The following is a 13512-nucleotide window of genomic DNA, read 5'->3' as shown; positions in this document are numbered from 1 at the left end:
ATCTGCTCAATTCACTGTTTGGAGAAAAAACTGTGCAAAGTTATTTGTCTTTTTCTGTTTTGCTGCCGTGATTCTAACACACACCGGCCTGCTGGTCTGCACAGCAGACATACAGTAGTTCTTCTCTTTTAAAGGAGAAAATAAATGCTTTTAGAAAAATCAGTGAACAGTACTGTTACGACTGGCTCAAGGTCATAACAAAAACGGGAGACCATGCAGTGGTTAAAGTGCATAAAAAGGAATATTTATTAACACAAACAATGGATTGAGGATGTCAGTATCACTGGTGTAATGTAAATGCTTGGATGTGATGTATGAGTGCATATGGAGTTGTTGAAGTGCAATAACAAAGACAAACTCAAATGTGCAACAGGAAGGGAGCTGAGGCCTGGCAACAAAACACCGCAAACATCAAGGCAGAGTGGACGCCAAAGGCGACCCAGAAGGTGGAGACAGCCAGGTTTAAATGCTCTGTGCTCCAAATGAATAAAATCAGCAGCACCTGTAAAGGGGAGGAGCACAAAGACAGACAACATGACACCTGCAACCCAGCCCATAAGGCCCAGGGCTGTGACAAGTACCAACACCATGCAGAGTGGGAAGAAACAGTCAGTTATTTTTAACTGAAAGGTTTAGGCTTTGTTGTGTCTTTTTATGTATTTTCCAACACTGAAATATTTGTTCTTCTTTATACCAATGATCACTTAGTCATTTCTTTTTCTCCTTATTTGCTGTCGGGACAAAGTTAATGTTTTACAGCTGGTCTGGTCACCAAATGAGTAACTGTGGTCAATTTATTAATATATCTTTTACAAAAGCAAAGATTATAAAACATGTTATATGCATCAGAGTGTAAATCCTTATGGAGTGAATAGATATATTTTATAACCAAAGACAAGAGAATTGAAAAAATGTTTATGAGACAGAGTGAGAGCTCGCTTCTTGGCATGAAAGGTTTGTTACAGAAGCAGACTTGTTTCCCAAAACTGTTTGAGTAAGGAAATAACCCACAGAGCAGCGATAGAGATGCTGCATCACATCCTGACGACGTTTAAAAGAGGAAGAAGAACCCGCCTGCTTTCCATGAGCTACAGCTGAAATCGCTCAATCTGCTGTTGGACATTTTATAATATCTAAATCTTTATTTTTCCTGTAAAGGATGGAGAACAACAGGGATGAAGACTCTTCTACAGTCAATGTCAACAATGCCAAACATCCTCTTAATAGTAAGTATATATTTTATAAGGATTCAAAACTAACAATGCTACCCAAAAGCATTTCATACATTTTTATTCCCTCTGTAGAAAGTTACAGTTTCTTAACATGGGTTTTATCAGGAGGAGTTTTTATGTCACATGCAAACCTGAAGGTTTAAATTTCTTGTCTTATCTGAGAAATCTCTCTGCAAGCCAAGTTTAGTTGTATAGAACATTTCAGCAACAATTCAAAGTCCTTTACATAATAAAAACAATAAAATGGAGAATAGCAAGATTGCAGATGTGCATTAAAGGAGAAATAAACACAATTTGTAGTGTGGTCTAAAATTAGTGATGTTTAATTTATTAATCTAAATAATCCAAAATCATGTTTTTAACATTGTGTAACGGCCCGGTTAGGAAGACCTCAACAAAATCATGGTGGGGATACAACACCAAAAGACATTTTCAGCCTTTTTGATTCATTTGTTCATAAAATAAGTCTAGGGGTAGGGGGCTGCATCGGTGTGCGTGCCTCAGTCTGGTCCTCCTCCGTCAGGCGCTGGTCTTCCTCAGACATGGACCAGCTGACCCCAGAGACTGCTCCCAGGGGTAGACCTCTGTCAGGTACGATACTTCCTGATGTGGTCAGTCAGAACCTCTGACCTGGCTTCCACAGGACTGCGCCCCACACCGTGTCAAGCCGACCGACGCACCCAAGACGTTTGTGCGTATGCCCTGAACGGAACGAGCACTCCTCATGTTCGGTCTATTAGGCAGTCTAATACTGTGCTAGTGACGTGTTGATTTGTTGCTGCTTTGCTATGACGATCTAAACTATTAAAATGTTCTTTCTTGGATTGCAAATTGAGTAATTTACTCAACTCCAGCAAGATAATTAGTGCAGAAATCTCAGTACCTTCAAAATACATGCAAGTGTGTCCTGCCCTGCCCTGCCCTGATACGCAGCTAAATACATTCATCACCAAATAAAAGTTTTGACCAGGTTTGGCTGTCAGAGGGGAAATACCCTGACAATCTGAGCTTGGTAAGGAAATTAATCAAAGAGAGAGATACAGTTGGTAAAAATTGAAAGAGGGAGGGAGATATATAAAGATAGAAATGAAAAAGGATAAATACAGTACATAGAAGATGACTAGAGAACATTGTTAAAACCACCCGAAGGGAAGGATATCAGGTAGATATATATATACATATATGTGTGTGTGTGTTAATGTACAACTGTATAACCAGGATTAAGGAGGGCCCGCACCTTGGCTCACCCCAGGGGCCCACACCCTCCTAAATCCAACCCTGGTTACTAAGATACAGACACAACACCCCAATGCATTTGTGGCAATATCTGGTAATTTTAATCATGCCTCACTCTCTTCTATACTGCCTACTTTTCACCAGTTTGTCAGATACTCCATCTGGGAAAACAAGATTTTGTATTTGCTTTACACTAATGTCAAGGATGCATGTGTCTCCAAACCAAGACCTCCTCTGGGGAAATATAACCATAATCTTGTTTTTCTCTGCTCTGAATACAAACCCCTGGTGAAGAGGCTGCCCGTTAGGGGTCCTTTACGAATGGCACTGTCTTGCAACTTTTAGATGTGCCTCTGCTGCACCACACTTTAATTAAAAATAATTAAGTTATTAGCAGGTCTCTGGAGAACTTATCTACACAATAAGGAGGTAACTAAGCCATTTGATTCCAGTGTTTTGTGCATGTAGCACATCTAAAAACTGCAGGACAGTGGTCCTCTAGGACTGGAGTTTGACATCCCTGGTCTAGAGTCAGCACACAGCTTCAGTTATTACAGCTATCCATCCATCCATCCATCCATCCATCCATCCATCCATCCATCCATCCATCCATCTTCTTCCGCTTATCCAGGGTCGGGTCGCGGGGGTAGCAGCTTCAGAAGGGAGGCCCAGACTTCCCTCTCCCCGGCCACTTGGAGCAGCGGTTCTACTCTGAGTCCCTCCCGGATGACTGAGCTTCTCACACTATCTCTAAGGGAGAGCCCAGCCACTCTACGGAGAAAACTCATTTCGGCCGCTTGTATCCGCGATCTCGTTCTTTCGGTCATGACCCAAAGCTCATGACCATAGATAAGGGTGGGAACGTAGATCGACCGGTAAATCGAGAGCTTCGCTTTTTGGCTCAGCTCTCTCTTCACCACAACGGACCGGTACAGCGCCCGCTTGACGGCAGACGCTGCACCAATCCGCCTGTCGATCTCCCGCTCCCTTCTTCCCCCATTCGTGAACAAATCCTGAGATACTTGAACTCCTCCACTTGGGGCAGGACACCCCCCCTGACCCGGAGAAGGCACTCTACCCTTTTCCGGCTCAAGACCATGGCCTCGGATTTGGAGGCACTGATCCCCATCCTGGCCGCTTCACACTCGCCTGCGAACCGCTCCAGCGAGAGCTGCAGATCACGACCCGATGAAGCCAAAAGGACCACATCGTCTGCAAAAAGCAGAGATGAGACCCTAAGTCCACCAAATCGGATCCCCTCAACATCTTGGCTGCGCCTAGAAATTCTGTCCATGAAAGTAATGAACAGAATCGGTGACAAAGGGCAGCCCTGGCGGAGTCCAACTCTCACCGGAAACGAGCCCGACTTACTGCCGGCAATGCGGACCAGACTCTGACACCGGTCATACAGGGACCTGACAGCCCGTATCAAAGGGTCCGGTACCCCATACTCCCGGAGAACCCCCCACAGGGCTCCCCGAGGGACATGGTCGAACGCCTTCTCCAAGTCCACAAAACACATGTAGACTGGTTGGGCAAACTCCCATGCACCCTCCAGGACCCTGCCGAGGGTGTAGAGCTGGTCCAGTGTTCCACGATCAGGACGAAAACCACACTGCTTTTCCTGAATCCGAGGTTCGACTATCCGACAGACCCTCCTCTGAAGGACTCCTGAATAGGCCTTGCCAGGGAGGCTTAACAGTGTGACCCCTCTATAATTAGAGCACACCCTCCGGTCCCCCTTTTTGAACAGGGGGACCACCACCCCAGTCTGCCAATCCAGGGGAACTGCCCCCGATGTCCATGAGATATTGCAGAGTCGCGTCAGCCGACGCCTCTCACCTTGGGCAACTCCAGAGTGGAAGTATGTCCAGCCCCTCTCAAGGAGGCTGGTTCCAGAACCAGAGCCATGCGTCGAGGTGAGACCGACTATTTCTAGCTGGAACCTCTCGACCTCACGCACTAGCTCCGGCTCCTTCCCCACCAGAGAGGTGACATTCCACGTCCCAAGAGCTTCTGCAACCGAGGATCGGACCGCCAGGGTCCCCTCCCTCTGCCGCCACCCATCACACAATGCACCCGACCCCTTTGGCCCCTCTCACGGGTGGTGGGCCCATGGGAGGGGGGACCCATGTTTCCTCTTCGGGCTGAGCCCGGCCGGGCTCCATGGGTAAAAGCCCGGCCACCAGGCGCTCGCCATCGTACCCCTTCTCCAGGCCTGGCTCCAGAGTGGGGCCCCGGTGACCCGCGTCCGGGCGAGGGAACGCCAAGTCCAATGTTTTTGCTCATCATTGGGGTCTTCGGGCTGCGCTTTGTCTGGTCCCTCACCTAGGACCTGTCTGCCTTGGGTGACCCTACCAGGGGAATGAAGCCCCAGACAGCATAGCTCCTAGGATCATTGGGGCCCTCAAACCCCTCCACCACGATAAGGTGGCAGCCCAAGGAGAGCTAGAAACTAGAAATCAGGCCTGAAATCTGGGTGTAGTGATGACCTCTGACCTGAAGCATCAGAAACATAAAGCCAGTTACAAAGTTGGCCTTCTATCACTTGACATTTTCAGGATTCAAGGACTAATGTCGCAACAAGTTCTAGAGCAGGGGTCTCAAACTCCAGTCCTTGAGGGCCGCAGTCCCGCAACTTTTAGATGTGCCTCTGCTGCACCACCTGAAAAGAATAATTAGGTCATTAGCAAGGCTGGGAGAACTGATCTACACAAGCAGGAGTTAATGAAGCCATTTCATTCCAGTGTTTTGTACCTGTGGCACATCTAAAAACTGCAGGACTGCGGCCCTCGAGGACTGGAGTTTGAGACCCCTGTTCTAGAGAAATTCATCCATGTATTTATGGTTAGTCCCATTGATTACTGCAACAGTGTTTGTACAGTTCTTACTAAAAGGTCAATCTTCCAGCGGCAGCTGATCCAGAACGCTGCTGCTGGTTTTCTCACTAAAACCACGAGGATCGTGCACATCACCCCAGTTCTGAAGTCCTTACAATGGCAAACATGTTGCTCAGAAAATAGACTTTCAAGATTTCTGTTAATTGATAGACAGGTTGAAAGGCTTGGCATCCAAGCTACGTTAATGACTTGTTGTTGTATCAGCCTTGCAGACCACTCAGACCTTCTGGTTCTGGTCTGCTCTTCATCCCCAGAACTAGAACCAAACATGAAGAAACACTGAGTTCATTTAAAACAAGGATAATCCTCCCCCACCTATTTAAAACTATTGACCAGTAATCACTGGAACATTGACCAGCACAATGTATTTATGATGACTTTCTGCTTTCATGATGTAAAGCACTTTGAACATCCTTGTGGCTGAAATGTGCTGTACAAATAAACTTTATTGATCAATTAATCAATAACCCATTGATTCCATTGTTGTTTTTTTCAGCTGAAGAAGTGGAATCATCAGCACTCCGGCTCTCTTCTCTGTTGTTGCTGTGTTTGGGGTTGCTTTGTGTCATACTGACTGCAAACATCGTCTACAGTGAGTTGCATTTCAACAGAATAAATTTTAAGTTTCCTTTATAACAAGTATTTAAAGGTTTAAAGCATTGGGATGCAAGCGTTCAGCAGTAGGAGGAGTTCTGAGGGTTGACAAAAAGTCAGGGACACTGAAGTGTTACCAAGAATCAGTTCAACTTATTGCTGCCCAGCTTGAAACCTGTCAAAGTCCTAAAGTTTTTAAGGAAGAGCTAAAGCTGTAGTTGAGGAGAGGAGGATGTCTGGCTTGTGAACTGCAGGAATTTATCTTTGCATTTCGTAGATGATGTGGGCTGTGGTTCCCACCTTGCACTGGAGTGGTTTGATGCTGAGTGTGAAGCAGCTGGATAGACTGTAATCTCCTCTAAGTCAGAGACCATGATTGTTTACTGCACCCCTCTGAGTAGTCTCTGCCTTAAGTGGAGGAGTTTAACCCCTTAATCTGCACCATGTGCCGTTTTTCCATTATATTTTCCGGGGGTGAGATTTAAGGGTTTAAACGCTGCCGGTGTCCATTATGACGCTTTTATTGGGCAGCCTAGAGCGCCCCCTTTTGATTGACACGGCATTCGACCAACAATGTTATGAGACTGAGCAACGTGGTTTCATGGTCCCTGATGTCACAGCCTTCACTCTTGTCATGTCTTTTTGTCTGAATGTTACTATGTGCGCTAATGTGTCTTTTCCTCTTTTAATTTAATTCCCCTTTTATTACTTAGAAACTGTGAAGTACCCACTTTCAACCCAGAAGAGGAATTAGAACAAACTTAGAATCCAGAGAAACAACTTTAATTTGTCGAGTATTCACTTTTTAGACCAGTGGTTCTCAAATGGGGGTACGTGTACCCCTAGGGGTACGTGGAGGTACTGCAGGGGGTACGTGAAGCTTCTCAAAATATCTTTAAAAAATCAGTAGGCTCCTCATAATAAGTCTTGGGAAAAATTATTTTGTGAAAAGTTCGATAAAATATAAATGTGTGTTCATGCACTGAATTTTATATTCAGTATTTAGTTTCAATATCCTTTAAAATAAAACGGTTTGACTGGTTTTATACCTTCCTGGTGGTCACCGTCTTCTGTTTTTCTTTTTTGTTTAACCATGTAATGTTTGCAATATGGATGTATTTGTCAGGTTCACTGATATAAGTTGTTTGGCTTTAATAAATCAGACAGTGATTTTACAGCACTGTACCTCTTTTTAATTCCAAAAATATTTTGCCCGTGTCAGGGGGTACTTGACTAAAAATATATTTTTAAGGGAGTACATCACTGAAAAACGTTTGAGAACCACTGTTTTAGACCAATACTATGCTTTTTAGTAGAGATGCTCCGATCGGATTTTTTGATGCAGATTCTGATACCAATCATCCGATCTCAGCCAATCATCGATCCTTGCAGATCGCCTGGAATGGCTGTTAATTTTTTGCTTTAGGTATAAATGATGCCATGTTATCTGGCAATACATTCACCTAATTTAGACATAATAGACATATTTTAATGCATATCTAAAATCCTTTTTTTTAAAGTTACATGCTGCAGCTTTAAGCAGATGTTCGGTATGAGAGTTCACTGTCTGGTGGAGGTTGAGAGGTGCTATGTCTGTGAAATATTACTACCAGTAGCGCGTAGGCAGAACCAGTGTCTTACACCGCCAGCTTGAAGACTTTAATTGTTTTTTGGGTTATTTGTTTAGCTTTCTGACCGTGATGCTAATCCGGGTGAGTGTTGGTAGCTGCGTTGCTTTACCTGCTATCTGGCCGCTCCGGATGTCCTTTTTTCCTGCAGTGAGCCTCGATGTAGCCAAACTCCGTCAAGTGCTTGTTTTTTAAATATCATATTAGATTCGTTGTGTTGATGCATTTTGACGTGCTTCGCCCCCGAGGTAATTTTCCACCGCAACACGCAAACGTCCCCATTCACTCTCAGAGCGTTATAGTTCCACACGACAGGATTTGTTGCCCCGCCAGTTGGCCAGTCCATCACAGGGCAACGCAGATACTATCAGAGCAAATATCCATGCACCCTCATACCTAGGGGTAATTTAGTGAAGCCAGTTAGCCTGATACTCATGTGTTTGGTCTCTGAGAGAAAGTAGGACTACCTATCCTAAGAATATGTTCTAAGGGTTTGAGAGAAAAACTGAAAAATTTTGATGCTCTCTGATACAGACAGTTTCCCTGACTTTATAACACATTTGTGTGTTTTTATAGTGAGTTTCACGACGACCACTCAGCAGGAAAATATCACAAGCCTTGCAACAGAAAAACAGCAACTGATTAAGGAACAAAAAATTATGGAGAAAAAGATTGAGGAGGTGATCCGAGACAGACACTTGAGCCAAGTAAGAGCGAGGCTTACCCGAGAGAGGCTTACTCAAGACAGAGAGAAGCTGAGCAATAAGATAGAGGAGCTTAACAAAGAGAGAGACGAGCTGAGCGAAGAGAAAGAGAAGGTGAACAAACAGAAAGAGGAGCTGAGCCGAGAAAGAAACAAGCTGAAGTATAAGACAGAGAAGCTGAAAGAAGAGAGAGAGGATGTGAGCAAAAAGAAAGAGGAACTGAGCAAAGCGAAAGAGGAGCTGAGCAAAAAGAAAGAAGAGCTGAGCAAAGAGAAAGATAAGCTGAGCAAAGATAGAAAGGAGTTGAGTAAAGAGAAAGAGGAGCTGAGAAAAAATACAAACGAGCCAAGCAAAGGGAATGAGGATCTCAGAAAAGAGAAAGAGAAACTGAGCAAAGAGAAAAAGGAGCTGACAAAAGAGAAAAATGAGCTGAATAAAAACAAAGGTGAGCTGAGCAAAGATGAAGAAAAACTAAGCAAAGACAAAAAAGAACTGAGCAAAGAGAAAGACAAACTAAACAAAGAAAAAGACGATTTAAGCAAAGACAAAAAGAAGGTGAGCAAAGATAAAAAGGAACTGAACAAAGAGGAGGGCGACCTGAAGAATTTAACAATAGAGCTGAGCAAAGAGGAAAATGAGCTGAACAAAAAGACAAAGGAGTGGAACAAAGAGAAGGATGAGCTGAACAAAAAGAAAGAACAGCTAAGTAAAAACACAAAGGAGCTGAACACAGAAAAAGAAAAGCTGAACAAAAGGAAAGATGAGTTGACAAAATTGAAAGCAGAACTGAGCCAAGAGAAAAAGGGGCTGACAAAGGAAATGAACAAAGAGAATGAGGAGCTGAACAAAATCAAAGATGATCTAAGCAAAAAGAGAGCAGAGCTGAGCAAAACAACAGATGAGCTGAGCAAGGAGAAAGCAGGGCTGAACAAAGAGAAAGACGAGTTGAGCAAACAGAAAAGGGAGCTGAGCAAAGAGAAAGACAAACTGGACAAAGAGAAAGATGAACTGAACAAATACAAAGACAAGCTGAGCAAAGAAAAAAAGGAGCTGAGCAAAAAAAATGATGAACTGAACAAATACAAAGACAAGCTGAGCAAAGAAAAAAAGGAGCTGAGCAAAGAAAATGATGAACTGAGTAATAAGAGAAATGATCTGAACAAAGAGAAAGATGAACTGAACAAAAAGAAAGTCGACCAGAGCAAAACGAAAGCAGAGCTGAACAGGAAGACAGAGGAGTTGAACAAAGAGGAAAATAATTTGAATAAAAAGAAATTGGAGCTGAACAAAGAGAACGAAGAGCTGAAAAAAAAGAAAGTGGATCTGAGCAAAGAGAAAACAAAGCTGGTCAAAGAGAAAGAAGAACTGAACAAAAAGAAAGTAGATCTGAGCAAAGAGACAGCGGGACTGGACAAAGAAAAACAGGAGTTTAGTAAAAAGAAAGTGGATCTGAACAAAGTGAAAACGGATCTAAACAAAAAGAAAGAGGAGCTAAACAAAGAGACAGTGAATCTGAGCAAAAAGACAGAGCAGCTGAGCAAAGAGACAAAGGAGCTGAACGAACAGAAAGCGGATCTGAACACAATGAAAACGGATCTGAACAAAATGAAACAGGAGCTGAACAAAGAGAAAGTGGAGCTGAATGAAGAGAAAGGAAATCTGAGCGTATTGAGAAAGGAGTCAGAGATTCGATGCAAAGAGAGAGAGGCCCTGAAGACCTTCTACGACTATGTCATGAAGTTTAAAAATTTTCCAGTTGAAGAATTCTGCCCTCTAAATAGTAATTATATTTCTAAATTACCTTTGAAATTCTTGATTATTAATTTTAATTTGGAAATATTCAATTAACAGTTTTTCAAGACACAGCTGACCATTATTACCACAGGTAGAGTGCTGAAGGTCACTTTTCTGACCACAAAGTGAGCCAGTAAAATTGATTCATTAGCAACAGGTTAACAGCCAAGTTTTGATTTCAGAGAATATTGTTTTTGTTTTTTTAGTGAACCCTGTGGTATGCTACTTCTGACTAGAATGATATTGTAATTGAATCACCTTCCAATATTGATCTGCACTCTACCTTTAAAATCTTTGCTTGAATTATTTTGATGATTGAAATATTAAATAAGTCCACATGGATTTCTTCTAGGGCTGCACAGTGGTGCAGTTGATAGCACTGTTGCCTCTCTCTGGGTTTTCCAGCTTCCTCCCACAGTCCAAAAACATGACTGTCAGGTTAATTGTTCTCTCTAAATTCTCCCTAGGTGTGAGTGTGTGTGAGCATGGTTGTGTGTCCTGTCTGTTTCTGTGTTGCCCTGTGACAGACTAGCGACCTGTCCATGGTGACTCTGCCTCTCGCCCGGAACGTTAGCTGGAGAGGCACCAGCATTTCCCGACCCCAGTAGGGACAAGGGTGTTAGAAAATGGATGGATGGATTTCTTCTAGAAATGTTTTTTATTTTAGAGATTATTTTACCAAAGTTTCACTCAATTCTGCTCTTTTCCCTTGTCTAGTGAGACCAAAGTGTGAGGATTGCAGGGTAAAGGAGCCATCATACAATGGACACTGCTACTGGATTCAGGATGACTTACTAAGTTCGATGACCTGGGATTTAGGTCGAAAGTGGTGCAATTTATATGGTTCAGATTTGGTTGTAATTGATGATCTGGAGGAGCAGGTAAAACAAAATGCCACCTCTACTCTTTAAGTTTAAAACTAATCTGGGAGTCTCTGGAAGATTAATACCTTGGCAATACTGTATCACGCTTGCTAGATGAATCAGCGTCTCCTAATTACAAGTTTTTTAAGTCACAATAGAAAACATAAAAGAGTTGCTTTGTAGATTTGTGTTTCTATGATGTAAAGCACTTTGAACTGCTCTGTTGCTGAAATGTGTTGTACAACTAAACTTGATTGATTGGTTGCCTGAAGTAAAAAAGATTTATGACGGTCTAAAATAAAATCTGTTTACAGGAATTTATCACCCTTCAAATAAAATACCACGAAGCTGGGAAAGGATTCTGGTTAGGGTTACATCATACGCCAGGCGGATGGGTCTGGATTGATGGACGTAAGAACACCCTTGAGTAAGAACTGTTATCTAAAAATATTATTTAAAGCTGCAGTATATAACTTTTATAGAAAATATTTTTACATATTTGTTGAAACTGCTATCATGTCCTAACTGTATGGTATCAGACTAATAAGATGTGAAAAAATTGGGCTCCTCTGCCTTCTCCCAATGCTCTGAATGCTAACGAGAAACAACCAATCAGAGTCTGGAGGCGGGTCTTATCGCTGTCAGTCACAATCTAGTGTGGCGAAGCTGGTCAGCCTCTTCTTGGGGGGCGGTGCGTTTCTTCAGAGTGCAATAATATGTCAGGGAGAAAGTGGAAGGGGGTCGATCTTTACATAGATTATCTGGCTCATACCAAACTGTCACAACATATTGACAGTTTTAACAAAGATGTAGAAAAAATATTGTTTATAAATGTTACATAGGTAGAAATGTAAATATATTTTCCACAAGCTTGTAGAAGAGTAAAATATAGTGAGTCACGACGACTCCAAGATCTCCCAGGACTTCTTCTAAAACCAAACCTTGGTGGACTGTGAGATATGTTATGTACCGCTACTCTCACCCTAGCTTCTTTTTTGTTGGACTGGTTACGGGAGTAGGTCTGCAACAATAGATACATATGATTGCATGAACAAAAACGAAAAGGGAAACAAAACAAAACGGGCACCTGACGGAACACACAAAGCGTGAGCGTCCGTTCACAGATCCGTCACCTGCTGACATCCTGTAGAGAAGGTCCAGCCCACACGATCCTTCATCCATCAGATGCTCAGTTCAATAGTTTTTTTTTCTTTAATATGTAGTAATTTTTTTCTTTACCTAGAAACACACCAAATGTGATTCCGGCTTTTGCCAAAAGTCAAAACAACAACAAAAACAAACTTCAGCCTGGCCAAAACATCCAACGCTCCCCTCTGGGCTGATCCGTCCCGAGGTGAAGGTCCTCTTTTGTCTAGAGCCTTCCCGCACCGTAGTGTTTGTTATTTTTCTCAACAAAAGTTGCTGCTGTAACTGCTCTAAACACACGCCAAGCATCACTCATTCATCCCAGGTGTGCCATCAGCCTAGTTTTAAAAGCATCCAGGACTTGTTGAACATGTTGGCCTAAATACACTGCCTGGCCATAAAAAAAGTCGCCACCTGGATTTAACTAAGCCAGGCAGTGTATGTTGCAATTTTCCTATTATCTAAAAAAAATTGCTGTTTGTGATAGGCCAAAACTCATAATTACTTCAAAAATGTACATCTTTTCACCCATGGAGGTCTCCATTTTTTCACCGATGGGTTGATGACGCGTTTTGGTCCATTCTGTACTGGAGTCTACAAACGCAGGAAGGCTAACTTTACCCAAGTAGTTGTTTATCATATTGCGTTTGACTGGTGTAATTTTAGATAATGCCACACTGTGTCACTATTGGCTGTGATTAAAAAAATAAATAGAAATTCAGACGAATCTGGACAATTTCCGACATGAAAGAAAGTTAGAGCGCAATGCGAGAGTCTGAGAGGAACAAATCGAAGGACCTAATCTGGACCCTGGTCTTTTCTCCACAACACTCATCTGTACCAGGTGATTGTTACCTTAACGAGCTAAAAATAAATGCTGTGCTGAGACAAGCAGAGCTGGACACTTCTTGAGATGCTAACAGGAGCTTTCCTGCCTGACATCACCGATCTGACCGGATCCATGGAGGTTTGGTGTCGGTGGTAACAAAATCCGGTGTGGCTGTTACCACCGCACCAGACTTCACACAACACAGCTGATACCGAACTGGATACAGTGCTACAGACGCTGGGAGAAACGTCAATGACAAGCAGCGCTAATGGAGCTATTACTCCTGGAAATGCTAATGGATCTAGAACACCGGTACTGATTGTGAAACCACTACCAACAGCGAACAAAGTTCAGACCCTAAACTGTTGTTGCCTAATTGGACACAGAGCTATAGAAGTTCTTACTTAGATCACACAGTCCGACCAGAGGTACGTGTCATTCATTGTTTCACTTACAAAGCTGAAGGCAGCAGAAGCTCCTACGGCCAACTCAGTCCTCTTCCTCCGTTTGGTCCTTCTCTTCATCACCTCTTCTGATTTCTACGTTCTGATCGGTTTCAAATTAAAAAGGCTTAATAACGTTAGTC

At 43.0% G+C, this 13512-nt stretch overlaps 2 protein-coding genes across 2 annotated transcripts in view; both read left to right on the top strand.

Annotated features, from left to right (window-relative positions):
- LOC114141699 (trichohyalin-like) overlaps nucleotides 1–8594 on the top strand; it is a 31965-nt gene extending 23371 nt beyond the window's left edge. The window contains exon 5 of the mRNA XM_028012414.1: nucleotides 8561–8594. Coding sequence (XP_027868215.1) covers nucleotides 8561–8575 — 15 coding nt within the window. The 3' untranslated portion in view covers nucleotides 8576–8594. The remainder of the gene's footprint in view (nucleotides 1–8560) is intronic.
- The window catches only part of LOC114141698 (uncharacterized protein PFB0145c-like), a 28896-nt gene that overhangs the window by 1649 nt on the left and 13735 nt on the right, over nucleotides 1–13512 (top strand). The window contains exons 2-6 of the mRNA XM_028012411.1: nucleotides 1159–1226; nucleotides 5865–5960; nucleotides 8167–10074; nucleotides 10806–10969; nucleotides 11266–11378. Of these exons, the coding sequence (XP_027868212.1) occupies nucleotides 1160–1226; nucleotides 5865–5960; nucleotides 8167–10074; nucleotides 10806–10969; nucleotides 11266–11378 (2348 nt within the window). The 5' untranslated portion in view covers nucleotide 1159. The remainder of the gene's footprint in view (nucleotides 1–1158; nucleotides 1227–5864; nucleotides 5961–8166; nucleotides 10075–10805; nucleotides 10970–11265; nucleotides 11379–13512) is intronic.

This window comes from Xiphophorus couchianus, chromosome 3 (assembly GCF_001444195.1).
Source record: "Xiphophorus couchianus chromosome 3, X_couchianus-1.0, whole genome shotgun sequence".
NCBI classification, from domain to species: Eukaryota; Metazoa; Chordata; class Actinopteri; order Cyprinodontiformes; family Poeciliidae; genus Xiphophorus; species Xiphophorus couchianus.
Note: the sequence above shows the minus strand (reverse complement) of the source record. Positions and strands in the feature narration are given on the sequence as shown.